We start from the raw sequence: 26,776 nt of genomic DNA on the forward strand, positions 1-26,776 counted from the left end.
CTCAAACATGGCCGAGAAGTAGGCTGTGGCAGTTTCCTTTCCTTGTTAGTGCAGACATGGGACTTGCCCTGATTACGCGAGTGTGCCAGAACACCAGGAACCTCAGGCCTCAGGTAGACATTTGCTCAAGCATCTGAGAACTCTGCTTCAGACCGAAAGTGGGGCCATGACAGCAGCAACCGTGGATTCTTTAGCATACCTAATTCCAAGGTGAGGACCAACTTGAAAACAACTGAATCTCAGAGCTCAACCAACTTCTGTCAAACTAGTTTGTGCTTCTTGCTGCGAGATGTTGGTTCACATCTCCATAGAAACACCCCTGCCTCTTCCAGACAAAATCCAGTTTCTGGAACCTGTAAGATTGGCTGGGCCAGCAAGCTGGTCCCAGGGGGTTCCGGCTGCAGCATGTGTTTCAGTGAGGCCACATATGTGGGGTGTGGGAAGCTGGTATTGCAGAGCTGAAGGCTGCTGAGCTTGGCCTCTTGACTGTCCACAGAGAGCTGAGACTGGGGGCAGCTGAGCATCTGAGGGAGCAGATGGCTGGAGGAATGGCTGCTGGAGACTGTGACAAAGGCTTGGCAAGTGTGACCCAATGCTGTTTATTTTTAAGTAGGGGAGAAGCTAAGAATGGAAACGGGGTGGGATTGAGCAGCTGGACACGGTTCCCCAGGAAATCACAGATTTTCATTTTCTAATGACGATGTCAACTCGAGGGTGTGGGGATGGGAGCAACAGCAGTAGGGGAGGCTACATTGGACATCAGTGGGGACAGGTGGGCACCCACGAGCTTACACGTGAGTCCTTAATGCTCAGTCCCTTCCTGTGCCCAAGCAAAATGAATATATGAAATATTCAGAAAGCCACGCCTCTGACCTTCAAGAATACAGAACATCAGGAAGAACCTAGTCATATTTTGTATGCTAATTAAGGTTTTTAATTAAAATTAAAAAGTACCTGTTCCCCTCAGTTTCATTTCCTAGTTTGCTTCTGAGCTCTGAACATGCTCCCAGAAGAAACACCTACAGCTGAAACCCTGCTTCTGTTCCCCAACCCAGAGCACACTTCTGCACATGCATCTTATAGGCGGGGTTCTCCCCATGCGGCCAGTGTCAGCGACCTGTGTCAACAGCTTGTGTGTGTCAATGGCCTGTGTATGTCAGCAGCCTGTGTGTGTCAGCGGCCCGTGTGTGTTAGTGGCCCGTGTGTGTCAGTGGCCTGTGTGTGTCAGCAGCCCGTGTGTGTCAGCGGCCTGTGTGTGTCAGCAGCCTGTGTGTGTCAGCAGCCTGTGTCAGTGGCCTGTGTGTGTCAGCAGCCTGTGTGTGTCAGCAGCCTGTGTGTGTCAATAGCCTGTGTCAGTGGCCTGTGTCAGTTAGTTCTCCCTCACTGTGGCAATGTACCTGAGAGGAACAACTTAAAATAATAAGCAGTTTATAGTCACTCATTGTTGAACCCACTACTTTGGGTCAGAGAAGGGCAGACTAGAACTGCCTCGAGAGCGAGTGGGGAGGCTGCTTCCCCTATGGTGGCCAGGAAGATCAGGGAGAGAGGTGAGGCAGGGGGTAAGACATGGTCCCCAAGGACTGACTCCCTTCTAGTAAGTCCGTCACCTCCTATCAGCCTACCACACTATCAACTATCAGTGGATTAATCCATGAATGAAGTTAGAGCCTTTGTGATCCAATCATGTCCCCAAAGCCACACTTCTGGAAACATCACTGCCATAGAAACCAAGACTTTGGGGAACATTCTAGTTGCAGCCCAAGAAAGTCACCAAGTATTGATTCCAGAAGCAGAAATGCATGGTGGGTACACTGAAATCTTAAGGAGCTCAGGTACCCCAGGGGCTTGGTTTCAGGGAAGTAGGGCTCAGATACCCCGAGGGGCTCAGTTTTGGGGGAGGGTGTTGGGTGCCCCCAGGGGCTCTGTTATTCCAGAGACTCATGCACCCTGGGGCTCAGGTACCCCAGAGAGTCAGCAAATCTTTCCAGAAAGTGACAGATCAAAGAACATAGGCTACTTTAATAATAAAGTTATCAGGTCCTGTGGCTGGGTCCAGGAACACAAGATTTCAGTTAGACAGCAAGAATGAATTCAGAAGGTCTACTGTATATTATGATGAGAAAACTAATAATGCATATCATTATTCTTTTTTAAAAAGCCATATTCATTTTTATTTAAGTGTTTCAGTGTTCTGCCTGTATGTCTGTGTACCACATGTATACCTGGCACCAGAAAAGAGCATTGGATCCCCTGGAACTGGAGTTATGGACAGTTGTAAGCTGTCATGTGGATGCTGGGAACTGAACCTAGGTCCTCTGCAAGAGAAGCCAGTGCTTTTAATCAGTGTGCCATCTCTCCAGCTCCAACGTACTGTATCCTTGAAAACTGTATAGAAAGCAGATTCTGAGTGTTCCCACTAGAGAAAATGACCTCATACGATTACACTCCTATGAACCAACTCAACCACTCTGTAACATATCAGTAGTTGAAAATGTGCTTTACATGGTAAATATATGACATTTTCATTTTCTCACTTTAAAAAAAAATTAAATATTTTCCACACCTAAATTTGGAATGGACATTGTAAAATGAATGATCTCTGTTCATAACACAAGAATGTAGGTTTTAGGTAAAGCAAAAGAATTCATTGGAAGAAATGAAAAATTGAGCAAAATTTTAGGATTGTAAAATTAATATGCAAAAAACTGGTTGCTGTTGAGAGTTATATTTAAAATAGCGGCACCCGATCTGTTTTTGTGTTACAGTGCCACCATGTTCCCAACTAGGCTAGGCCTGAGGTCACGAGCAGCGGCTCTGCCAATTTTCCACACTGTCTCCACAAGGCTGGGCTTAGCCCAGACCATCCCACCATCCACGCGGGCCTGGTAGAAAATGAGACTCTAATGCTTAGATCATCCAAAGGCTTTATATGTTTGGTAATGCTCAATAACAAGATGCCCACACAGTCAGAGGTGTAACCCAATACCCAACCTAGATATATCAACTACCTGTGACTGCTAGAAACACTCAAACGTCCGCAGACATGTTCTCCTCTCTCTCATCCTCTCTCACCTCAATCCTCCTCTTCCTTCTCCTCTTTCTCCCCTTACTCTTCCTCTTCCTCTCCTTACTCCTCCCACCTTAGCTCCTCCCAACTTTCGGGGAAAATATGTCGCTACAGGTTGCTTTTATGTACCATGAACAATTTTTGAAAGCTAGGAAGCTGGGGATGTGTCTCAGTGGGTGAAGTGCTTGCTGTGGATTCCCAGGTCCCACAGAAAGCTGGACAGCAGTGCACATCTCCTAACTCTCCTAGACAAGATGGGAAGGAGAGAAGGGAGAATCCCTGGAAGCCTGCAGGCCAACCAGCCTGGTGTACACAGCAGCATACAATTGGATACCCTGTCTGAAACTAAGTAGAAGGCAAGAACCAACACCCAACATTGTCTGACTCCACAAGTACACAGCAGAGAGCATGAACTCATACACACAAGTATTTTTTAAAAGAAGTTAAGAAAATGTATATTTATAACACAAAAGAGAATTAAATATCTAAGATTAAATCTGGCCAAGAAAACAAAATTCTTGTACACTGAAACTAAAACATGGCTTCAAGAAGACATAAGTAACAGAGAGGCAGCCATGTTCATAACATCAAGATTTCAGTTAGATGGCAAGAACAAATTCGGAAGCTCTACCGTACATCACGATGGGAAATTTAATAATGCATATTATTATTATTCTTTTTTAAAAAGACATACTTATTTTATTTAAGTGTATCAGTGTTCTGCTTGTCTGTATGAGTAACAATATTACAGTGACATACAGACTCAATGCAGAGCCCACCCAAGTCCCAACACATTCTTTGCAGAAATAGTCCCATCCTCAATCCATTTTTAATCTTAAAGGGCCCAGAATAACCAGAACAGCGCTGGAAAACAAGAGCAGAGTTGAGAGATCCACATTCCCTGATTTCAAAACTTACTACAATGTCACACCAGCCAAAACTGCAGGAGTGGCCTAGAGACTGGTCTATGATAGAGTGTGACCCACGGCACACACAGTGTCTAGAGACTGGTCTATGATAGAGTGTGACCCACGGCACACACAGTGTCTAGAGACTGGTCTATGATAGAGTGTGACCCACGGCACACACAGTGTCTAGAGACTGGTCTATGATAGAGTGTGACCCACGGCACACACAGTGTCTAGAGACTGGTCTATGATAGAGTGTGACCCACGGCACATACAGTGTCTAGAGACTGGTCTATGATAGAGTGTGACCCACGGCACACACAGTGTCTAGAGACTGGTCTATGATAGAGTGTGACCCACGGCACACACAGTGTCTAGAGACTGGTCTATGATAGAGTGTGTGACCCACGGCACACACAGTGTCTAGAGACTGGTCTATGATAGAGTGTGACCCACGGCACACACAGTGTCTAGAGACTGGTCTATGATAGAGTGTGTGACCCACGGCACACACAGTGTCTAGAGACTGGTCTATGATAGAGTGTGACCCACGACACATACAATGGCCTAGAGGTTAGCATGTGAACAGATGGAACAGATTAGAAAGTCTTGATAGAAACCCACTTGTGGGGTTACAGCATGGTCAACTTGGGGGCTCAGAGCACTCCATGAAGAAATGATGTCCATCCATGTGTCCACCCACAAGAATGAAACTGGACCCTTACATTGTATTAATTATTCATTCAAAATAAATTAAATATCTAAAGATGAGGACTAACACTGTAAAAGTCTTTGTAATATGGTAAGAAACAAGTGCCTCGCACGGGGTTTTCTGTGGCTTCTTACAGGCTGCAGCAGGAGCAAGCTTCCCATGCTCAGCCTTTGAGGGAACATTTCAGATCCAAACCATAATATTCACCAGGTGTCAGTTTCAAAAGCAACAGCCATGTGGCTTGCAGTCACATGAAAAATTTATAACTCAATTGGAATTTACCAAAAAAACATAATAATGTAGGGAAATTTCTGAAAATTACAGAAATTTCAAGTGTCTTGTAAAAGGTAACCCAACAATAGAACATATCCACAATCATGTGTCAGTGAGGGATTAATGATCAGAATATGTAAAGAACTACTACAATTCAACAATAACAAAAGCCAAAAACCCCTGAAAAATAGAAAGAACTTGATTGGCACTCTTTCAAACAATAAATGCAAATGCCCAGCAACCATATGATGCCTAGTTGATGTTAACAATCATGGGAAAGTACAAATCAAAACCAGAAGATACTGATCCGTACATTCTACGATGCCTATTTTAAAGAAGCAGGAGGAGGAGCAGGAGGGGAAGGAGGAAGAGGGGAGGGGAAGGAAGAGGATGGGGAAGAGAAAGAGGAGGAGGAGAAGAGCAAGAAGGGGAGGAGGGAGAGGAGAAAGATGAGAAGGAGGAAGAGGAGGAGGGGAAGAAGAAGAGGAAGAGGAGGAGGAGCAGAAAGAAGAGGAGGAAGACAAAGAAAGGACTGAGGAGATGGCTCAGTGGGTAAACACTTGCCATGTAAGCCTGATAAAATGAGTTTGAATTCCCGGAGCCATGTAAAGTTGGGTCTACTGGTATGTGTCTGTAATCTCAGCACTCCCTCAGAGAGACAGGAGATGGAGACAGACAGAACAAAGAAAACAAACAAATTCCGGAGGACACGGAGGCAAATGAGGGAAGAGCCCTGTTCTCACGCGAAATGGAAGACAAGGCTCTCCTCTGTCCTCTGTCCACACAGATGCCATGACACCTGCAGGCCCTGTCCACCCCCACCCTCCCACACACAGAATAAGTGTGGCTGAGGCTGTAGAGTAATCTCGAGTTTTGTTTGCTGCTGGTGAGAACAGGGAGTGCTACAGAAACGATGTAAAATGCCCTGTGGATCAAACATGAACAGACCATTACCATGTCTGACTGCAAGCTTGGTTCTACTGATACTCGTGAGAAAGGAATTGAGAGAGCATGTGAGAGAGAGCCGAGACTCAGGTACTTTACTTATACACCCACATTCATAGCGGCTCACTCACATGAGCAAATGGCAGATGTAACCCCAAATACTGGGCAGGGACAGGGGCCAGGGTGTAAATTGTTGGCCTGCAGAGTTCAGGTCCTGAATCTATGTAAGAGCCCATTCCCCTGTAGTCCTGCTGTCCCTGTGACAAATGGGAGGCAGAATCAGGAGCAGCCCCAAATGTTGGCAGGCTATCAGCCCGTCGAACGTAGTGGCAAACGAGAATTCTGTCTCAAGCACAGCGGAAAGCAGGACCAACACCTGAGGTTATCCCCTAACCTCCATTCATGCACCGTGGCACAAAAGCACCATGCCCATACATGAACACATACATATATGCACGCATACACATCATACACTGGCTGCACACATAGACACACAAAGATCTTAGAAGGAAAAAAAAAAGAAGAAACCATTCAAATGACTATCAGTACATTAGTGAATGGATAAAAATGTAGTATATAAGTATAGTGAAGTATTACTCAGCTTTAAAAGGAAACTCTGATACGGATGAACCTTAGGAACAGTAAGCTAAAGGGAACATGCCAGACAGACACAAAAGAACACACATTATCTGACTCTGGCTGAACGAGACACTCAGAACAGCTGAAGTCACACAGAATGCATAACAGTGGCTACCAGGAACTGCCTAACGGGGGCAGAGTGAAATCACAGAAATCTCTGGAAATTCATGAGGTGATGGTTGGATAACAGTGTAAATGAACCTGACACCACTGGATTTTATGTTTAATAGTGATTAAAATGGTAAGTTATACTGCACGTCTGTCTTATCACAGTGAGAATTAACAGGCCTTCTCTATCAGGCAGACACACGGAAGAGACTACATGTGATTTTCAAGCACACGTGGGCCATGAACACACTGAGCCTGCACTCAGCCAGGGGCTGGCAGTTACATTCCACAAGAGTCCTGGGTGCATTAACAAGACATGGCAAAACTTAGCACAGCATCAAAATCTAAAGTTCCATGCAAAACCAAAGCCTTTATTCCAGTAATACTAAAATGGGTAGGCTTCAGCAGTTATGATCAAGAAACTAAGGCAAAAACTAACAAAAAACAAAAACTTGAGAGGAAGATGACCGGGATTTTAAAAACTGCTGGCTTCATGGCAATGTGTTTGAAGATCTCAATGGAAACAGCAAATATCTTGAAAAATAAATGACTTGAAACTTCAAATACAAAAGCCAGAAACACAGAAAGCATAGTCAAGGAAGAACAGCAACAGCCAAAGCCGTAGAGACGTTAAAGCCGTACTCAGACAAAGCCGAGAAAGCTCACCCAGGCGGCCTCCATGCACAAGTTCAACCCAATGGTCAAGGGGAAGGTGATTTTCATTTCACAGAAACTATTTTTAAGAAAGAAAACCATTCCATAACATTAGCATAACCCTGATATCCAAGTTATAAAAAGACAAAGGGCTGGAGAGGTGGTTCAGTGGCTAAGAGTATTTACTGCTCTTGCAGAGGACCCAGGTTCAGTTCCCAGCACCCACATCAGGTGGTTTGGAACCACCTGTAACTCCAGTTTCAGGGGATCTGACACCCTCTTCTGGCTTCCTGGTGTTCCAGTACACATACAGTACGTATAAAACTTATGTAGGCACACACATATACATAAAATAAATAAATGTAAAAATGTAAAACTAGAAGCTAACACACTTCCTTAAAAATTACAAAGTAAGGGACAGTGAATAAAAATAAGAACAATTTAAAAATATTTTCTTTTTTTGTTTTCTTTGGTATTTTGTTTTTGTTTTTGTTTTTGTTTGAGATAGAGTTTCTCTGTATAGCCCTGGCTGTCTGGAACTCACTCTGTAGACCAGGCTGGCCTCGAACTCAGAAATCCACCTGCCTCTGCCTCCCAAGTGCTGGGATTAAAGGCGTGCACCACCACCACCCGGCTAAAAATATTTTCAATGTGCTGGCTAGTCTTGTGTTACCCTGACATACAAACTAGAGTTATCTGAAAGGACGGAAACTCCCTTAAGAAAAATGTTTCCAAAAATGTAAGGCATTTTTACAATTAGTGATTGATGGGAGAGGGCCCAATTCATTGTGGATGGTGCCATCCCTGAGCTGGTGGTCCTGGGTTCTATAGAAAGCAGGCTGAGCAAGCCATGGAGAGCAACCCAGTAAGCAGCACCCCTCCATGGCTTCTGCATCAGCTCCTGCTGCCAGATTCCTGCCCTCTGTGAGTTTCTGTCCTGACTTCCTTAGAAGATAACCAGAGGTATGGAAGTGTAAGTCAAACCCTTTCTTTCCCAACCTGATTTTTAGTCATGGTGTTTCATCACAGCAATAAAAACCAAGTTGGTACCAAGATTGTGGGGTATTGCTGTGACAGACCTGACCATGATCTTGGGAGGACTGCAGGGGGACTTTCAAACTCTGGGATAGAAAAGCCACCAAATGTTGACAGCTCAGTGAGATGTTCTGTGGGAGAGTGGAGAGAAGAATCCAGCAGTACAAAGGATGGAGGCCTGGCTTGTGAAGTTTCAGAGGGAGTTTAAAGACTCTATCAGGGGTGTTTGCTATTCTGATTTAGTTGAGGCTGAACAATCAGCTGTAATTAACAAGATACCAGAACTACTAAAGTGACCTCTTTGCTTTGCTGGGATACTCAATGCTGGTGCATTGGAGCTGAGAAATTAGCAATGATTAAGATAATACCAAGGATCGTTGGGGTGAAATCTTTTGTGAAGTGTTTCCTGCGAGTCACACCCAGAAGCTGTGTTCCAGAGGCAAGCCTAGGCTGTACCTTATACTGGGAGTTGAACTCAGCAGTGTAAAAGTCACCAAGGTAGTACTGGTTTTGAAGGTACAAAGGGGACATGCAAAGCATTTAATCTCACATTAAATGAGAAAGGAAAGATTGTGGCTTACTAGTGATGTATTTGTATGTCAGGCTGACAAGGGGTCAGTTGTGCTGGCTAGTATGACGTCAGCTTTATACAAACTAGGGTTATCTGAAAGAAGGGGGCTTCAATTGAGAAAATTCGCTCATTAAGATCCAGCTGTAGGGCATTCCCTTAATTAGTGATTGATGGTAGAGGCCCAGCCCATTGCTGGTGGTACAATCCCTGGGCCAGTGGTCCTGGGTTCTATAAGCAGGCTTAGCAAACAAGGGGAAGCAAGCCAGTGAGCAGCATCCCTCCGTGGCCTCTACATCAGGATCCTGCCCTGCTTGAGCTTCTGTGCTGACTTCCTTTGATGATGAATAACAATAAGGAAGTGTAAGCTGAATAAACCCTTTCTCCCCAGCTTGCTTTTGGGTCATGGTGTTTCATCACAGTAAGAGGAACCCTAACTAAGACACTCAATTTTGAAAAGTTTATGTTGGAATGGAAAGATGATTCAATATTAGAGAAACCAGAAAACCCATGTTACTCATAGCATTAAATAATTAAAGAGGAATAATTCTGTGGTCACTTAATAGATGCCAACACAGCATCGAGCAAAAATAGATACTTGTGCGCAATATAAAGTCCTAGGAGGCTAGAAAAAAGAAACCATCAACAGAAGAATGTGGCCTACCAACAGCCCCAGATGCAGCAGTAGACCTACTACCATCAAGAGAAAACGGCAGTTTTCCACCCTAGCCTAAACTGCACTGACTGGCCTCGTTGGTACAGTCAGACAATTAAGTGTGCCAAGAGTTATAACTGCTGTCAAGAACAGAGCTGTGGGACATGTGGATGACATGGTCACCCTTCTAGAGGAACCAAAAGAATCAAACACACACAATCATTCAGCAAGACACAAAATCATCAGCTCAACACAAAGATCATCTGGGGAGTCTCCTGCCTCTGCCTCCCATCTGGACACAGGGGCTACGGGGTTACAGATGCTCATGACGTCATCCAGCTGTGGATGGTGTCTGAGGCTCCAAACTCAGGTCTCCACATTCCTACAGCAAGCACCTTACCACATCTGAGCCTAGATTTCTGTTGTTTATAAATTACTTGTTCTCAACAATTCTGTTTCAAACAAGCTATGGCAATATAAAGGACTGGGATTGGGTTACGATTCAAAGAAGAACCAAGACATCGCAGGAGAAACACTACCAGGAGTTCTAGGAAGCCCCAATTCCAAAGTTATCTGTAAGGTTCTTATATCGCTGAAGGAGATGGCTCTGTGGATGAGGGCTAGCTGTGTGTACCAGCAAGTCTAACAGCCAGGGTTCAGATTCCCATAAGCCATATAGAAGCTACACAGCAACCCAAATGTCTGTGACCCCACTGTACCCTGCCAGGGGTGGGAGGCTGGGGCTGGAGAACTGTGTGATGCTCATGGTCCTGGCCTATGTATCACTGAACAAGAAAGACCCTGTCTCTCAAGGTGAAAGGCAAGGATGTGAAATTGTCTTCCAATGTTCACATGTGCACAGTAGTGTGCATGCACCTGCACGCGTGCGCACGCACACACACTGTGGGTTGGGGGGAGGGGGGAGAGAGAGCGAGAGCGAGAGCGAGAGAGAGAGAGAGAGAGAGAGAGAGAGAGAGATCTCAATATGTAAAAAACAGTCAATTAAATTCTGGAAAAGAACCAGAAGAGGAGTAAGAAGCTTGCTACCAGGAAACAGCATGTTATAAAACCCTGGAATTTAAAATAGAGATAAATTGGCTAGGTCAGTGCAATAGCCTAGAAGGCCCAGAAATGGACCCATCCATGCTTAGACATTTATCTCTGTTTTATGACAGAGGTAGGGGGCACTTGATGGAACAATTTTAGCTGCAGGCCATCCAAGAACAGACAAGACAGTGGGCCAGATATAACCAAGCAAGAGTTTGCCATCCCAGCTCTGTTCTGTTTTTGGTATCTGCCCTGAAGAAAGGCTCACACAATGAATGTGTGAGAAGCTTGAATTGAAAGCTTCCTGAACCTCCATCTGCAAATGAAACAAAATGAGAAGCTGAAATTCAACAACAGGAGAATTCTCTCAGGAGACAGGTCAACGGACAACACACCCACTCCACACAGACCCTGCATGCTCACTCCACACAGACTGCATGACCACATGCCCACTCCACACAGACCCTGCATGACCACATGCCCACTCCACACAGACCCTGCATGACCACATGCCCACTCCACACAGACTGCATGACCACATGCCCACTCCACACAGACCCTGCATGACCACATGCTCACTCCACACAGACCCTGCATGCTCACTCCACACAGACCCTGCATGACCTCATGCTCACTCCACACAGACCCTGCATGCTCACTCCACACAGACCCTGCATGACCACATGCCCACTCCACACAGACCCTGCATGACCACATGCTCACTCCACACAGACCCTGCATGCTTACTCCACACAGACCCTGCATGACCACATGCCCACTCCACACACACCATGCATGCCAACACACCCACTCCATACAGACCATGGGAGCCACACACCCATTGCACACTGACCATGCGTGAACACACACTGACAGCACACAGATCATGCATCTCTGCACCCCCAAAGAATTATCTTTCCAGTTTATCACTAAGAAGTAAAAGAAGTTCACAACTTTCACAGGTTCCTTAACCCATGCACACCTGCATACCGGCTGCATCTTGGGAGGAAGGTGAACAGGGCATTTCAGCCTTGATTCTGTATTTCTTTAAAGAGCTTATGGTCATGAATTATAAGCTAGGGAAAGGGGGGTGGGAAAGGGAATTCTAGTCTTTCCACTCAGTGACCCTATATTCTGGCCACCTCCCTTGAGCATAAACAGTCAAGGCCCATGAGGGAGAAGCTGGAAGTCTGATGACCATCATGCCCAAGTTACAGCTGCTCACAGTCATGGCGCCTCCCTCTCCAGGCTACACTGAAGTCCCTTGGGACCACTAAATAGCCTAGGATATGGCAGGAATGGCTTCAGCAGTCAGTATCCTGTTCGACCAAAAACAGCAGCTTGGGGAAAGGCCTGCTTCTTGGGAAACCTTGACATTTAAAATTTTGAAGTTGGGGAGAGGTAACAGATTCTGAAATGCGCCATCAAGGGATCTCACAAATAATCCTTTATGATTCACTGGTGAGATACCTGTGCTCCTTCACAAACCTTGTGTAGCTGATAGTACACATCTGAAAATGGTTCAGAGCCCTAGGTAAGGAAGCAGGTAAGAAAAGTCAACCCAGTGTTTTAAGACAGAGGATGAGGACTCCATATAGCCAAGATACACAAATATTAGTTCCCAAAGAGAAGAAAAAAAAAATCTATTCACAGAACAGGAAATGGCACAGACAATACATGGTCCACAGGGGAAAACAGGGGGCTGGTTAAAGATCTGGGCAGTGAGCATGGTGCCCTCCTCTTCCACACCCACACAATGAAGGTCCCTGTCTTAGAGTTTCTATTCCTGCAATAAAACACTATGACCAAAAAGCAAGCTGGGGAGAAAAGGGTTTATCTAACTTACACTTCCATATTGCTATTCATCACTAAAGGAAGTCAGAATAGAAACTCAAACAGGTCAGGAACCTGGGGGCAGGAGCTGATGCAGAGGCTATGGAAGGGTGCTGCTTACAGGACTACTCTCCATGGCTTGCTCAACCTGCTTTCTTAGAGAACCCATGACCACCAGCACAGGGATGGTACCACCCACAATGGGCTGAGTCCTCCCCCGTCAATCACTAATTAAGAAAATGCCCTATTGGCCTGTTTACAACCCTATCTTATGGGGGCATTTTCTTAATTGATGTTCCTTCTTTCAGATAATTTTAGCTTGTGTCAAGATAACATAAAACTATCCAGCAATTACCCACCCCCAGAGAAACTGTACCTGAGAAACTCTAAACTAAAAAAGTTATAGGTGCTATGATATTTGAGAACACAAAAAGCATTTGCAACAAAGTATCTAGAAAGAAAACAGTAGATACAAAGAAACAAGAACAGAAGTTGGCATTTCCCAACAGCAAAGGTAAAAGACACAAGACAGGTACCTTCAGCAATTGCCAGAGACATTGCAACATAAAACCTCATATCAGATACCAATTGTGACATTTTTTAAGATACAAAAGGTCTTTGGAATGTGTCCTTTTCTAAGAAAGATGCTAAGGATGTCCTCCAGCAAATCACACAGTAGAGTGTGGACGGAGTAGTGACAAGCGAGCTCAGGACAACAGGGACAGGATGTAACAAGGAGAGAGAGGAAAGTCAGACATCTGACAGATAGCAGTGGTACCCACAGAAAGAGGAGATGAGAGGTTCTTCAGAAGTCAGCTGACCATCTGACTATGGGAATTTCTATCTGAGGGAGTTTGCACTCCAACAAGAGAGTCTGGAAAGAAGTAGTGATGGGAACCCGGTTAGACCATCAAAGTAATGGGAACCCGGTCAGACCATCAAAGAGGATGCCAGCTGAGGTGGGGAGCAGGTAAGCACATAGGTAAATACATCTATCCTGGTAGTGAGCCACTCTCGAGGTGACAATGTAGATACATTGATAGGGGAATAAGTCTCACACAGAAACCCATTGCCTTTATAAGTCAAAAGTAGAGTGGGTTAGTATAGACTTTTAAGAGATGGGTGTAAAAACAGGGAAAACTAAGAGAATTCAAAGTTGCTGTAAGGAAACAGGTGTGAGAGTTGGGGTGTGACGCCCGTGATATCACGCCTGGCATTGAACAACCACCCCTCTGTCAAGTAGAGCCAGCAGACACCATGGTGGTTCCCTACGAGCCTATCACCTGGTGATATGAAAACCTTTAGTTTGTTCAAGTTCACACTATAAAGTTCACATCATTATAAAATATCTCCATCCTTAAGTTACGTGTGACTAACCACCTCTATGAGCCCCAATTTACTTGGACCCATTTTTCAGATTACTTACCTCATCCACAACAATTAAATTCCAAGTTTTGGAGCCTGGAGAGATAGCTCTGAGGATCAAGTGCTTGTCATGCAAGTGAAACAGCCCAAGTTTAGATCCCCAGAACCTACATAAGAGTCTGAGCCCAGCATTGCCTGTGACCGCCACACTGGGAAAGCAGTGACAGGGCAAGGGGCTTGAGCCTGATGGCAAGCCAGTCTGCCAAACTGGTGAGCTCCTGGTTCAGTGAGAGATTCTGTCTCAAAAACTAAGGAAGTTACCCGCCATGGACCTCTAGAATCCACAAGCACACGTGCTCACATGTGCATGGGTAAATACATTCAGGGATACATACACACAATCACACACACATACAGCACATACACCATACACACATATCACACACACACACTTTATAACTTGTTCAAGAATGGAGGGCTGGAATGTCTCCCAGTGAGACGGTCAATGCACACAAACAGCCAAGACACACAGAGCAGATGGGCATATGTTCCATGTGGGGCAGGGGGAATTTATCCAGAAATATCCTTTGTGTCTGAAATTTAGGATGCTCCAAGGAGATCATGTATGACTGCATTCAACTTCCACAAAGTAGAGCTAAACACTTGCCTTTCCCTGTCTCCAGTCCCCTCATCTGTGGACCTCAAGATCTAACTGACCTAGAAGGGCTGCAGCCACTATTAAGTATGACTTTGAAAGGGCCCCAGACAGTCTTCATCTAGTCTCATCTGTAATGAAAGCTGGGAGCTACAGCAGCCACAGGTATCTTATTCCTCAGAACAACTCTACCCTCCAACCTCTGACACAAATGAGATATGGGGCCAGGCAAGCAACACCTCTGCAGGGTGAGTCCACCCTGCTAGTCTACCTATGACTGGACCACAGTACAGGCCCACTAGGGTAGAAACCATAAGATACACAGCACAGATGCCATCCCTGAGGAGACAAAAAGCAGTGACTTCCGTTGCTGCTTTTCTGTGCTCCTGTGTACTGCTGAGTAAGTCCAATGACATATATACCTTATCCTTCATCTTCCCCTAACAGGGCAACCATGTTTTCTTATGACGGCATTGGGCCAACACCATTAATACACTAACGCCACCACTTTCAAGAGCACAGGCAGTTTGGTGCAGACCCTGCATCTTTTATGGTCTTTTCTGTCACAGTAAGTAAGACACAGTCAAGGGTCATTCTGTTGCTGACTCCAACCTGCTACAGGAGCAGGGCCAGCCACAGAAGAAACAGGACTCGACTTAAGTGCGCTCTTCACTTTGTGTGGGTAGTTACAGGCACGCGGCTGCCAGCCCAGCTCAGCTCAAACAAGGCCAGCAGCTGCTCAGCGTGCTTTTTTTAAGCAGAGTTTATTTCTAGGTCTTTGGCGAGATGTGAGACGCTTTAGAAGGATTTTATTTTAGGAGTCCTGTGTTCCGTGCCTTCTCAGAGCTTTAAAATGAGCACTCACACATGCTATACACACAGAAGCACACACACACACACACACACACACACACACACACACACGAATATACTGGACTTAGTATGAACATATTACTTCGGGAATAAGCAAAGGACCAACAACAGGAATCTTGGCAGCTCCAGTCCTACTGTTTCCAGTAGACAATTTGGATTTGGAGGGTAAGAAAAGAGACCCAGCCTTAGGAAGGAAACCCAGAGAGAGCTTCGTTGGGTATGTTACAAGAGCTTTTCTTTTTCCCATGAGGCACTGCTCTGTGAGCCTGTGTTTTGCTCTCAGCTGGGACAACAGTGGCAGAAGAGTAGATGGTCAGAGCAGGAGACCTGTCCTGCTGCAGCTGAGTTGCTGGGAAAAGAAGCCGAAGCTACAAGTCGGCCTTCCAGGAGAAACCAGATGCCCTGCCAAAGCCTCCCCTCAGGGCAGCCTCAGCAAAAGGAAGTCTATGGAGGCTGCCATATCTGAGCTGAAGGGGAATTATTCTCAGAGTTCTACCTGATAACCAGAGAGGGTGAGACCTGGGCTTCAGATTGCCACTGAGAAGAAAATGTATAGGCAGCAGCTTGCATGGCCATCTCCAGCTTTATTAATGATGCCATGGCGGGGAGAGCACAAAGGGGGCACCAACCAGCCATCCCACCAAGGAACACGCTGTTTATAAGAATAGGCCTGCTCTAGCCTTTGGAGCTCTCCCAGCATGTTGGTCCGTCATACGGTATTAATATGTTAATTTAACATGCTTGTTTGGTTAAGGACTTTACATTTCCAGATTTCTAAGGATGGCACTCAGGCCCTTTACATAGGAACCTTTTGGTCTTTCCAGTTGCCTTTCATGTCATGTCAGCCTCTGAACTCCAACAAGCACCCAGGTTCCCAATTTAAGCAGTGTGTGACAGGGCCAGGCTTCTCCTCCCTCCTGACCACTCGGTGCTGCTTCTCACTCATTAGGTTTCTCTCCAAGCCCAGCTCTTTGGGGACTGAGCTCAGCTCACCCTACTCCTTCCCTCATGAACATCAATGTTCTAGAACCTTCTTTCTGAGTATAGTGCATACGCACCTTCTTCTGGTCCAGCTTTCCTCTCAGCGACACCAAAGGCTGCAGGGAGAGAGCTGTGACTCACTGCTCTTTGCTCCTGATAGCCCTCTAACCAAGACTATTTAGTCTCATTTACCTGATCCTTGAATGGCATCACCTCATTGAGCTCTCCCCTCCATGAAATAGCCTCCTCTTGGTTTCTGCAAAGCACCCCTAGATTTCTACTCCTCTTTCTGGTTCGCTCCTTCATCCAACTATTAAGTATCGGTGTGTCCCAAACTCAGTGTGGACTTACCTTCTGTCTCTTCCCATCTCCCGTCTCTTCCCCTCCCCTCCTCTCCACCTCTCTCTCTGTCTCTCTCTCCATCTCAAACATTATCATGCCTCCAAAATACCACCCATGGGCTCCCAAATTTTTATTTCTAGGCTGGGCCTTTCTTCTGAAACATACATGGCAAGGTGACATCAGTCAATGTCTTCTTATGTTGTGAAAACAAGTTAATTTTTCATACAGAACACTTCGATACGGACACAGACAAGCTCCAGTCCACCGTCTTGTGTCTCGCATCTACAACATCTGCCACTGAGATGATCTCCTGAAGAGAGGTCAGGGAAGATATGTGTCCATTAACAGAAGAAGCTAACTAGAAAGACACCCCAGCTGCACAGTGACCAGAGCATCAGCCACTGGAAACATGAAGACACCGAACAAAAGACTGGGGCAGAAGGGATCATGTTACATGTGGCAGAGAGTTCTCCACTTGACAATGTTCCCCATATAAGACACTACATTTAAGAGTGAAGGGCCAGGTTTTCATGCCTAAGTAGGCTCAGTCTTGGAAGGGCTCGGATTCCCGCAGGCTTATGTCCACTGAGCACCTGGTTTCTCTCAGCTACAATGGACCCAAGTGGAAGAACAGCAGACCAGCTACGACTGCAAATGGCGCCGCTCCTCATAGGCAGGTTTGTTTTATATTCCCTCAGAGAGGCCCTTGGGGCAATGACCTCGGACCACTAAGAAAGTATTTCTAGCTGAGTGAGGTGGCATCTGGTGCCAGCTGAGTGTCTTGTCATTTGGTGAGATCCCACAGACTCAGGTCACTGTAGGGTAAATGACCTTTGGCCATGATAGCCAGTTGTCAGCTTGTATTCATCCCTTCACAGTGCTGTTGGCATTGGTTCTTCACAGCCCATTGTCTGCTTCCCTCAACCCGATGATCTGCCAAGTGCAAGAAGCCATGGTCTGCTTTCTTTCTAATGCACCAGAGCCTCAGATCCTTCTAGAACCATTAGACTGACACATAGTGGTTAAACTCTGAGGCACATTTCCTATGTTAACTCTTTAAGTAGAGACTTCATTGCCCCAGAAGGGATTCAGTCATTGTATTCAGACGCGCTTGGAGAGAAGAGGAGATAGGGGTTGAGGAGGGAGAACATATTTAAATCATGCAATAAAATGGAAATCAGGCGTGAGTCAGACCGGGTTAACTTTTTAAAATATGGGTTCACCTTTGCATTGGAATAACTGACAAGCAGCCTGGAAGGATCTCTCTCCATGGAGAGATCAGATCCCAGCTGGCAGGAAGCAAGGTCATGCCACTGATGCTTTGAACTGCCACCACTAACTAAAAGATTTCAAGGCTGAACACAAATTCTGGCTCCCTGAGGAATGCGGTGTCGGGAAGGAGCGGGTTGCCTCAGCAACTCCTCCACAGTAAAAGAACTTGGTGAAAACACCTTTGCCAGCTTCCTACAGGTCTGTACTTCCCAGAGTCAGAGGCCATGGCCCCCCTCTTGTGAAGTAACAGGGTGTTAGCAGGTGGTCTCTTCCCTATCCCTTTCATATAAGCACATATTTTGTATTGAGCATTAAAGCAGCAATTCTCAATCACTAGATCTGTTGGTATCTGTACCGCTATAAAACACTTGTCTCAGCTCAATGCTCAGTAGTCCTCTACCTTCCTGGGTTCTTCCAGCAGGCAATCTGTGCTGTCCACACCACTGCCTCTCTCTTCTGCTCTCCTCAGTGAAGTCAGAAAACATCACTCGTTTGTTCACCCAACGGAGCGCTGTGCCAAGTATGGCGATACCTGTTGTTAATGTGTTGATCATCTGACCTCCCTAGACTCAAAGATCAGTGAGGGAGATGGGGATTGAACATCTAAAAGCATTTCATTAAGCTGTAACAGCTGCATGAGGAGAGAATGTGTGTTATCCCAAATGAATTATCCAGAGGGACCTGCCTGAACCAGGAAAACCAGCATAGGGTTCACAAACAAGATGGCTACCAAGACAAAGTCTGAAGGATTGGGATGTGCTGGGCAGAGAGGGAGATTAGAAGTCTGTGTGAGGAGCTGTAGCTTGGGGAGACAGGCTTGTAGGGACAGAGGCCCGCAGGACAGGTTTGAAAACAATAAGGGGCAAGGTCTCAGAGTTTGTCCTAAACATTGAAGACTTAGTTCTGTGACGATGAAAACCACATTGAGTTTTATTTTTTAAAGTCTTTTTTTTTTTTCATGAATGGGTGTTTTGCTTTCATATAGGTATATGCACCAAATGTATCAAATGCCCATGAAGAATTAAAGGGAGTCCTGGAGCCCCTGGAACTCAAGTTACAGACCATTGTGAGCTGCCATGTGGGTGTTGGGACATGAACCCAGGCCCTCCCAAAGAGCAGCAAATGCTTTTCCCCGCTGAGCCACCTCACCAAACCTAACAACTGGGTTTTAAGAGGGTAGTGTGGTTGGATTTTTACTAAGAAACATCACTAGGCATGAGGAGGGTAATACACTGAAGGGAGCGAAAAATGGAAGAAGAGCTACTAATTAGCTGCTGTTCGGTTACCAGGCACAAACTGAAAGGAGCATGGATCTGGAGGGTTCCAGTGGCTACACAGTGACAGAGAAAACCTCAAGATCAAGTCAGAAGGCAGGAGAAACAGTCCATACAGGAGAAGGAAAAGCTAATGGTTTTGGCTTTGAATAACCTGAGAAACAATGGTCCCATTAAAATAGAGCACACATCTGATGAGGAAACATGGATTCAGAGTCAAGACACCTTCAAGGGAGTCAGGAAAGAGATTCAGCGGCCAGCTGAACCCATGAGGCAGGGCACCAGGAATGACGATGGTTTCAGGCTACAGAGGGCTGGGCTGGAGAGATGGTTCTGTGGTTAAGAGCACTTGCTGTCCTTCCAGAGTAAGTCCTCTGGCAGCTCACAACCACCATTCCCGAGGATCTGATGCCACTTTCAAGTACTGCATGCAGTGTGGTACACAGACATATATACAAGGAAACCACCCATACATATAGAATAAGACTAAAAGATTAAATCACCACAGTCCAAATATGCTTTTTAAAAAATGTTTTGTGAAAAGTTCTGGAACAGTACTATTCAAGATGATGATCAGAATCCATAATTAAGCTACCTAGATGGAAATTAATTAAATAAGCAGGTAAGAGAGAAGGCCATCAGTTAAGAACCCTAGCTGCCCCTTCAAAGGGCCTGGATGCAGTTCCCAGCACCCACAATGGCAGCCCACAACCATTAATCCTGGGTGATCCAATGCCCTTCTCTGGCATCTGTGGACACCATCCGTGCATGTGGTATACAAACATACATGCAGGCATGGGCTGGCTAGTCTTAGGTCAACTTGACACAAGCTAGAATTATCTGAAAGAGTTAACTTTAGTTGAGAAAATGCCTCCATAAAATGCAATTGTAGAGCATCTTCTTAATCTTATTAGATTGATGGGCAAGGGCCCAGCCTGTTGTGGTGGTATCACTCCTGGGCTGGTGGTCCTGGATTCTATAAGAAAGCAGGCTGAGCAAATCCATGGAGTGCAAGCCAATAAGCAGCACCCCTCCATGGCCTCTGCACCAGCTCCTGCCTCCAGGTTCCTGCCCTGTGTGAGTTCCTGTCCTGACTTCCTTTAATGATGAACAGCTATATGTAAGTGTAAGCTAAGTAAACCCTTTCCTCCCCGACTTGCTCTTTGGTCATGGTGTTTCATCATAGCAATAGAAACCCTAAGACAAGGTCAAAAAACACCCGTATACATAAAGTAACAAAATCATTTTAAAGAGTCATAATTCGGTGTCTCAGTGGCACTAGCCATATTTGTAGTGCCTTGTGCATCTGTGACTCGTGTGTTAGACTAGAGGCCATTTCTATCACCTCAGGAAGCTATCAGAGACTCCACTATGGAAGCTGAGAGAAACAGCTTCCAGGCAGCAGATGCAATGTGACCAGCTGCTCCTGTTGCTATGCCTTGACCTCCAGGGTGGATCCTTAAACTGTGAATCAAAATCAGCCTTCCTTCACCAAGCTGCTTATGCCCCAATGATGAGAAAATTAAAATAAACCACCCAAGGCTTACAGGACAAACAACAGCTGATATACATACATACATACATACATACATACATACATACATACATACATAAACACACACACAAACTACATTAACAAATATGTAAATTAGATACATTTGTAACAAATTATTTCACCAAAATGTATATAAAGTTATTACACACCTAGGTGCCTGAATTGTGGGTGTAGTGTCAAATGTGCTAAACACACAAGGGCCTTGAGGTCATTACTCTACACTGTGGCAGATCCTGTGTTCAAGAACTTCTGTGAGCAAGCTTTCTTGTTTGGTTTCTTTCCAACCCGATTTAATCTGCGCTAGGTCACAGATAACACTTGGGTTACTCCCTGAATTGTTCAGACCCACCAGTCCATGACTCAGAGCCCATGGTACACTCCATATTCTGTTCAACGTTAATATTAGTGCCTTCTTGAAAGAGCACTGGAAACACAGCACCTGACGCTGAGCAGAAAAAAAGCCTCTGGATTTTGGGGGTGATCACTGACTTTTGGGCTTTGGGAAGAGCATTTAGTCTTGAGAAAGCAGACACCCTTAAGGTGCCTCTTCTTACATGGCGTTCAGCACGACGTCACCATTGTTTTCACTGTTTGCCCTAGACTTGATAGACACTTCTTGCCTTCTGGATGCTGGGCACCAGTAATGAATAAAATTTTTATCTTTTTTAAAAAAAAGATTTATTTTAATTTTAATTATGTGTCTGTGTATGTCTGTCTTATGGGTGAAGCACCCTCAGAAACCAGAAGGTGAAGTCAGAGCCCCTGAAACTGGAGTTGTAGATAGTTGCAAGCATTCATGCGGATGCTGAGAACCAAACCAAGGTCTTTTGGAAGAGCAAAAAGCGCTCTTAATCACTAAGCCATCTCTCCAACCCCCGGATGCTTGTCTTTTAAGCATACTTGATTCCTTCCAATGTGTTGATCTGTCTGCTGTGTGCTCACCTGTTTTTACTGAGGTAACTGCCCTACTGTATTGTGGCTATCTTTATTGAAACATGCTTCAATGCATTTGTTCCATATTGATGATTTTTTAAATGTATTTGCTTTAGTCTCATGCACTGGGTAGAATTTATCCACATTAATCAGTTTTCTCCAGTGAAATCTCTTTTGTGTTTTACAGCCTGCCACAAGAGCAGACACTGACACATTTCCTGTTGGGTCATTCTTGGGGTTGTCAGAACACTGTTCATATTCAAAAACACTGATTTCCTACGAGAGCCTCATGTATCAGCTGCCACATTTACAAGGTAACTATATATGCATATCACTTAAGATGTCTATGAAGGGACGTGTTCAATTAATATCCCCGTCATATCTATAGGCACAGAATGCGGTTTTGCACCTTAGCTGTCGTTTATGCTAGTACAACAAATAGCTTCTCTCAAAAGCTAAAATACCAGCATCACTCGGGACAGGCGAGTGCAGCATCCCTCAGGATGGGCAAGGGTCTCTGGGAGGATGGTGGCCTCTGGGAGAATGGGGCCTCTGGGAGAATGGGTCATCTGGGAGGATGGGGGCATCTGGGAGGATGGGGGGGCATCTGGGAAGATGGGGCATCTGGGAGGATGGGGGCATCTGGGAGGATGTGGGCATCTGGGAGGATGGGGGCATCTGGGAGGATGGGGGCATCTTGGAGGATGGGGGCATCTTGGAGGATGGGGGCATCTTGGAGGATGGGGGCATCTTGGAGGATGGGAGCATCTTGGAAGATGGGGCATCTGGGAGGATGGGGGCTTGATTTCTCTTCTATAGGGCAGTAAGAGCTGATGTGCAGTGTGCAGAGTCAGCTGTGAACATGTGAAAACCCTTAACCTGACAGCCCTACTCAGGAGAACGCATCCTGATTATGATATCTACATCAATATAAAATAATAAAATGATTAATAATAGACTAATTAAATCGTGAGTTTACTAGGCCTTTTAACACAGACCTGCAGGCTTGGAGAGGCTGAAACACCACCCTAGCTCACCATGGCTCTCACTGTAATGATTAGGCTGAGTGTGCACATACAAACAGAACATACTTAGAAGAATGAGTTTTGATGTGAATTTTGTTAATTTACTCATCTGGATTTTGTAATTTTTCTATAATAAATGCCTAGGTGTGGGGCTGTGAGAGGCATCTGGGTACCTGGTCACGTAGGCCTTGAACCCCGGAGACCCTCAGGAATGGTAGGAGCCTTGCTCCTGGGCCCCTGGCTCTTTTCACATAGCTACAGGCCCTCCTACAGTGAGGTTTGTGGCCATTGGTCACAGTCACATAGCACAGGTAGGTGTGACTACAGGCCACAGAGACTCAACGCATCTCTATATTCATGAGATACCTAAAGGCCAGAGGGTCTAGCCAATTAAGCATTTCTTCCCAGACCCTCCTTCTTGCAAAAGGTATTTAACCTCAGGCCCACCATGAGAACACAGGGTATAGCTTCATCCATTTTCTGCCATGACAATAAATATCTTAAGACCGTATCTTAAGACCTGGACTACCTCTCTTCTTTAGAGCCCGCCTGCAGGGAACCATGGAGGAGGTCTTCAACTACTGAACCACCTTTGAACCTCTTGGCCTCTCGGTGGTGAGTGATAGCCCAAGGTCTGAGACCCATCAGATCCTGGCTGCCTTGGCCCTGGGAACCCCCAACCTAAGAGCTCTGGCTCCCAGCGGGACCTCAGACTATGTTCTCTCACCACCAGAGAGAAGCCCCGCAGCTTCCCACAGCCCGACTTCTATCCTGTGTGGCATGAAGTGAACACAGTCAAATTCCTGCGCCTCTGCCTCCCTGAGCTGTGGCAGACGCGCGACTCACAATTCAACCCAACAGGACCAATGACCGTGTGTTCATTCCACAGCCCAACACCTAGGCTTTTATGATTACAATATTCATTTATCTATCTAACCAACCATTCATATAAACAATGGTTGATTTTAAGGCCTCTCCTACCCCACCCTCAGTCATCCACTCTGAATTGTCTGGCAAGAACAGTTCACATTTGAGCGAATCTGACGACCACTCCTCCATAACCGGTCCCTCCTTGATCAGCTGTCCCCTACAACACAGGCAATGATGGACCATGCTCACCAAAGTCTCTCGGACACGGGGTGTCTCTAGCAGCCTCCGGACCCCACTCTCCACAGTGACTCCCAGCCAGTTGAGTGCTGCCCAGCACCAGAGGTCCTCATAGCTGCCGTGCCAGTAGCTCACAAATGCAAACGTCATCGCAGTAGAAAACAATGTCCCCAACAGGCCACGCTGGGACCCACCCAGTGGGATGTACACATACCTGCAGAGAGAAGAGACTGTGAGAAACTAGGATGATGGATGGAGGAAAGGTTGCACCTGCCTCTCCCTGCTCTTCCGCTTGGCTCTCTCTAATGCCAGCATTATTGTTGACAGTCCAAAACTCCCACTTCCAGGAAGCTGTAGCCATCCCTTGAACTAACTCTCCACCTCAACCCTTGTTGACAAAGCCACGAACCTCCACAGGGAGTGGCTTTAGGCTAGATGAACATACACACCAAGGAGCCCTTATCATGGCCAAATTCACTCACAAGAGGCGCGAGAGGGGCAGCAATAACTTTAGAGCCTCTGAACAGATGCACCCAGCTCTGGAGCCCATCACAGGTGTCAACCAGGCTGCTGGCATTGTAAGCATCATGGCATTGACCATCATGGCCAGCATGCATTTCACAGTGCAGACTACTAAGTTTATGGTAAACCATTGTTTAAATTCAGTTGCTAAAAGCAGGCCTTTCCATGGTAGAAGTTGGGTAACAGGGCTGATTCCCCAATTCCGAGGCAAGTGGCCCAGATGGAGAGAAAGTTGGACTCACAGGAGTGCAGGACCACACTCCCTCACCTCTGCCCCAATGCACAGAGCCCTCAGATACTTCTTCATTCCTGAGTGAGTAATGCCCCAGGCTATGAGAATCTGAAAGTCCCAGAGCGTGCCCTCCTCATGGGGTTTTAAAAAGCCCACAGGCCTTGGTTCTTTCTGGTCAGTTTCTCTTTGTCCTTCTATCCAGGAAGGGACAAGAAACCTTTATCTTCTGAGACACTTTACAAGGATCTTTTTACTTGATTCTTTGAAGCACCACGTGGTTCACACCTGCCATCCCAGAATCCCTAATGGTTTTTTTTTTTGTGTGTAACTATATATGTGATAGTTACTTACTGTAAGAAAAGCTTTATTTAAAAATACATTTTTGATAGAACTGCTTCTCAGAAGAAGCCAAAGATAAATAAAATTAATCAGATCAGAAAATAAATGATGAAAACTATGTAAGTATTTTATTTGAAATTAATTTAAACAATGAATAAAAATTAAGCATATTACTGGGCAACCAAGTGGAGATTCAGTAGATATGTACACTGTGCAATATCATCGGCCCCTCAAACTATTTTTTTCCCAAAATCTTGGGGCTAGAGCTCAAGACCTTGTCCCAGCCTCCCTCCAGCTTCTGTTTTTCTTTATGGTGAAAACAGTTCAGAGCATGACTGAACACACACATGCTACTGTCTTCAGTAGTCATCGGCAGGTCCCAAAAACGAGTCTCACTCAGTACCTGCAGCACCTCCCAGCTTCTCTCCCTGCCCCCCACCCTAAACCTCTTCTTCCACCCATCCCCAACCCCTCGCTTCTGATTCCTATATAACTCATCCATTTTCACCACATGACTTCTTGGTTGCCATGTGCTCTCTCTGGTCCTCTTGCCCTGACTCCTTTCTCTTCTCTTGCCCTCTCTCTACTCCCACCCTCTCTCCTGTCATGGCCAGGTCTGTTCTGCTGACCATGTTCATTCAGCCTGGCCATTCTCTCCCTTCTTCTCAACCATACCATGGAGCCGTCATGTCCTCACTTCATCAGTCACTTCTTGTCCTGGCTAACTGGGGTTGTCTAACTGACTGCTGACAGACAAAGACTACCTGTGGCTGTGCCTGAGGTCACATTCTAGGTTTCACTTTACCACTCAGCTAAGCGCAAATTCTCCTCCACAAAGACTTTCTCTTTACCAGGCTCCTCTACCTTGGTGCTCATGCTTGGTTGGCCTGCACCACCCAGTTGATAGGTCAGTTTAAAGTGAATCCCTCCCTGCCCCATCGATGACCCTTGATATCTTGGTTCCTTTCCCCTCTGCCAGACACCTTAGTCAGGCAAGAACTCTGTTAAGTTGGAGACTGGGGTGGTGGCTCAGTAGGCAAAGCACTTGCACTGCAAGTACAAGACCTGAGTTTGATTCCCAGAACACTCTCTTTTCCCCAAAAGTGTAACTTCAGGGACAAGTGTAATCCCAGGGCCAAGAAGGCAGGGAGGGGGTTGTGGCTTGTTGCTCTTATCTACTTGATGAGTTAAGGACAGTGAAACATCTGTCTCTAAAGTATGTTGACAGCACCTGAGAAATGACACTGAAGTTGTCCTCTGGCCTCCACGTGTATACACATATGTACATGTACCTGCACTCATGTGTCACTGCACATGGACAGGCACACAAAGAATCTCTCTAGGTCTATCTACCAGAGTCTCCCTAAATACCAGTGTTTCTCCAGTAATTTTCCACTCAGTGAGCCCATGGTTATGGGTCTTATCCACCCCGGGTGTGTTCACAATGGTTTCTATCCCGGGTGTGTTCACAATGGTTTCCATCACAGCCCTTGCCCCATCTTCCACAGAGCAGTATTCTTTGCACAGAAAGTGTGCCTAGCACTTTAGTGTTTTTATAATCTCTCTCACTCTGTAATATCTGTAATTCCTCTCGCTCTCAAATCCCTCTCTATTTTAGATGATAAAGCATACCACCACCTTAGCTAACCTCATTTTAGGAATGAGAAAACAGAGGCTGGGAAGTTAGTTTGGTCAAGAAACCCATCAAGGAGGAGAAAGGAGAAAGATACAGCCTAACCAGCATCACCAAAGCTAACGTTTCTCCTTGCAACCAAGACTCATTCCAAACAATGGAGCCACTTCAGAAACGTGTGGAAAGTAAATCCATCCCAGGCACCAAATTAGAGATGATGTGCC

At 45.8% G+C, this 26,776-nt stretch overlaps 1 protein-coding gene across 2 annotated transcripts in view; it reads right to left on the reverse strand.

Annotated features, from left to right (window-relative positions):
• Hhat (hedgehog acyltransferase) overlaps window positions 1-26,776 on the reverse strand; it is a 249,454-nt gene that overhangs the window by 48,318 nt on the left and 174,360 nt on the right. For both annotated transcript variants that reach the window (XM_034513689.2, XM_076941633.1), the window contains one exon: window positions 23,839-24,040. In XM_034513689.2, the coding sequence (XP_034369580.1) occupies window positions 23,839-24,040 (202 nt within the window). The remainder of the gene's footprint in view (window positions 1-23,838; window positions 24,041-26,776) is intronic.

Source organism: Arvicanthis niloticus, chromosome 10 (assembly GCF_011762505.2).
Source record: "Arvicanthis niloticus isolate mArvNil1 chromosome 10, mArvNil1.pat.X, whole genome shotgun sequence".
Taxonomy (NCBI): Eukaryota; Metazoa; Chordata; class Mammalia; order Rodentia; family Muridae; genus Arvicanthis; species Arvicanthis niloticus.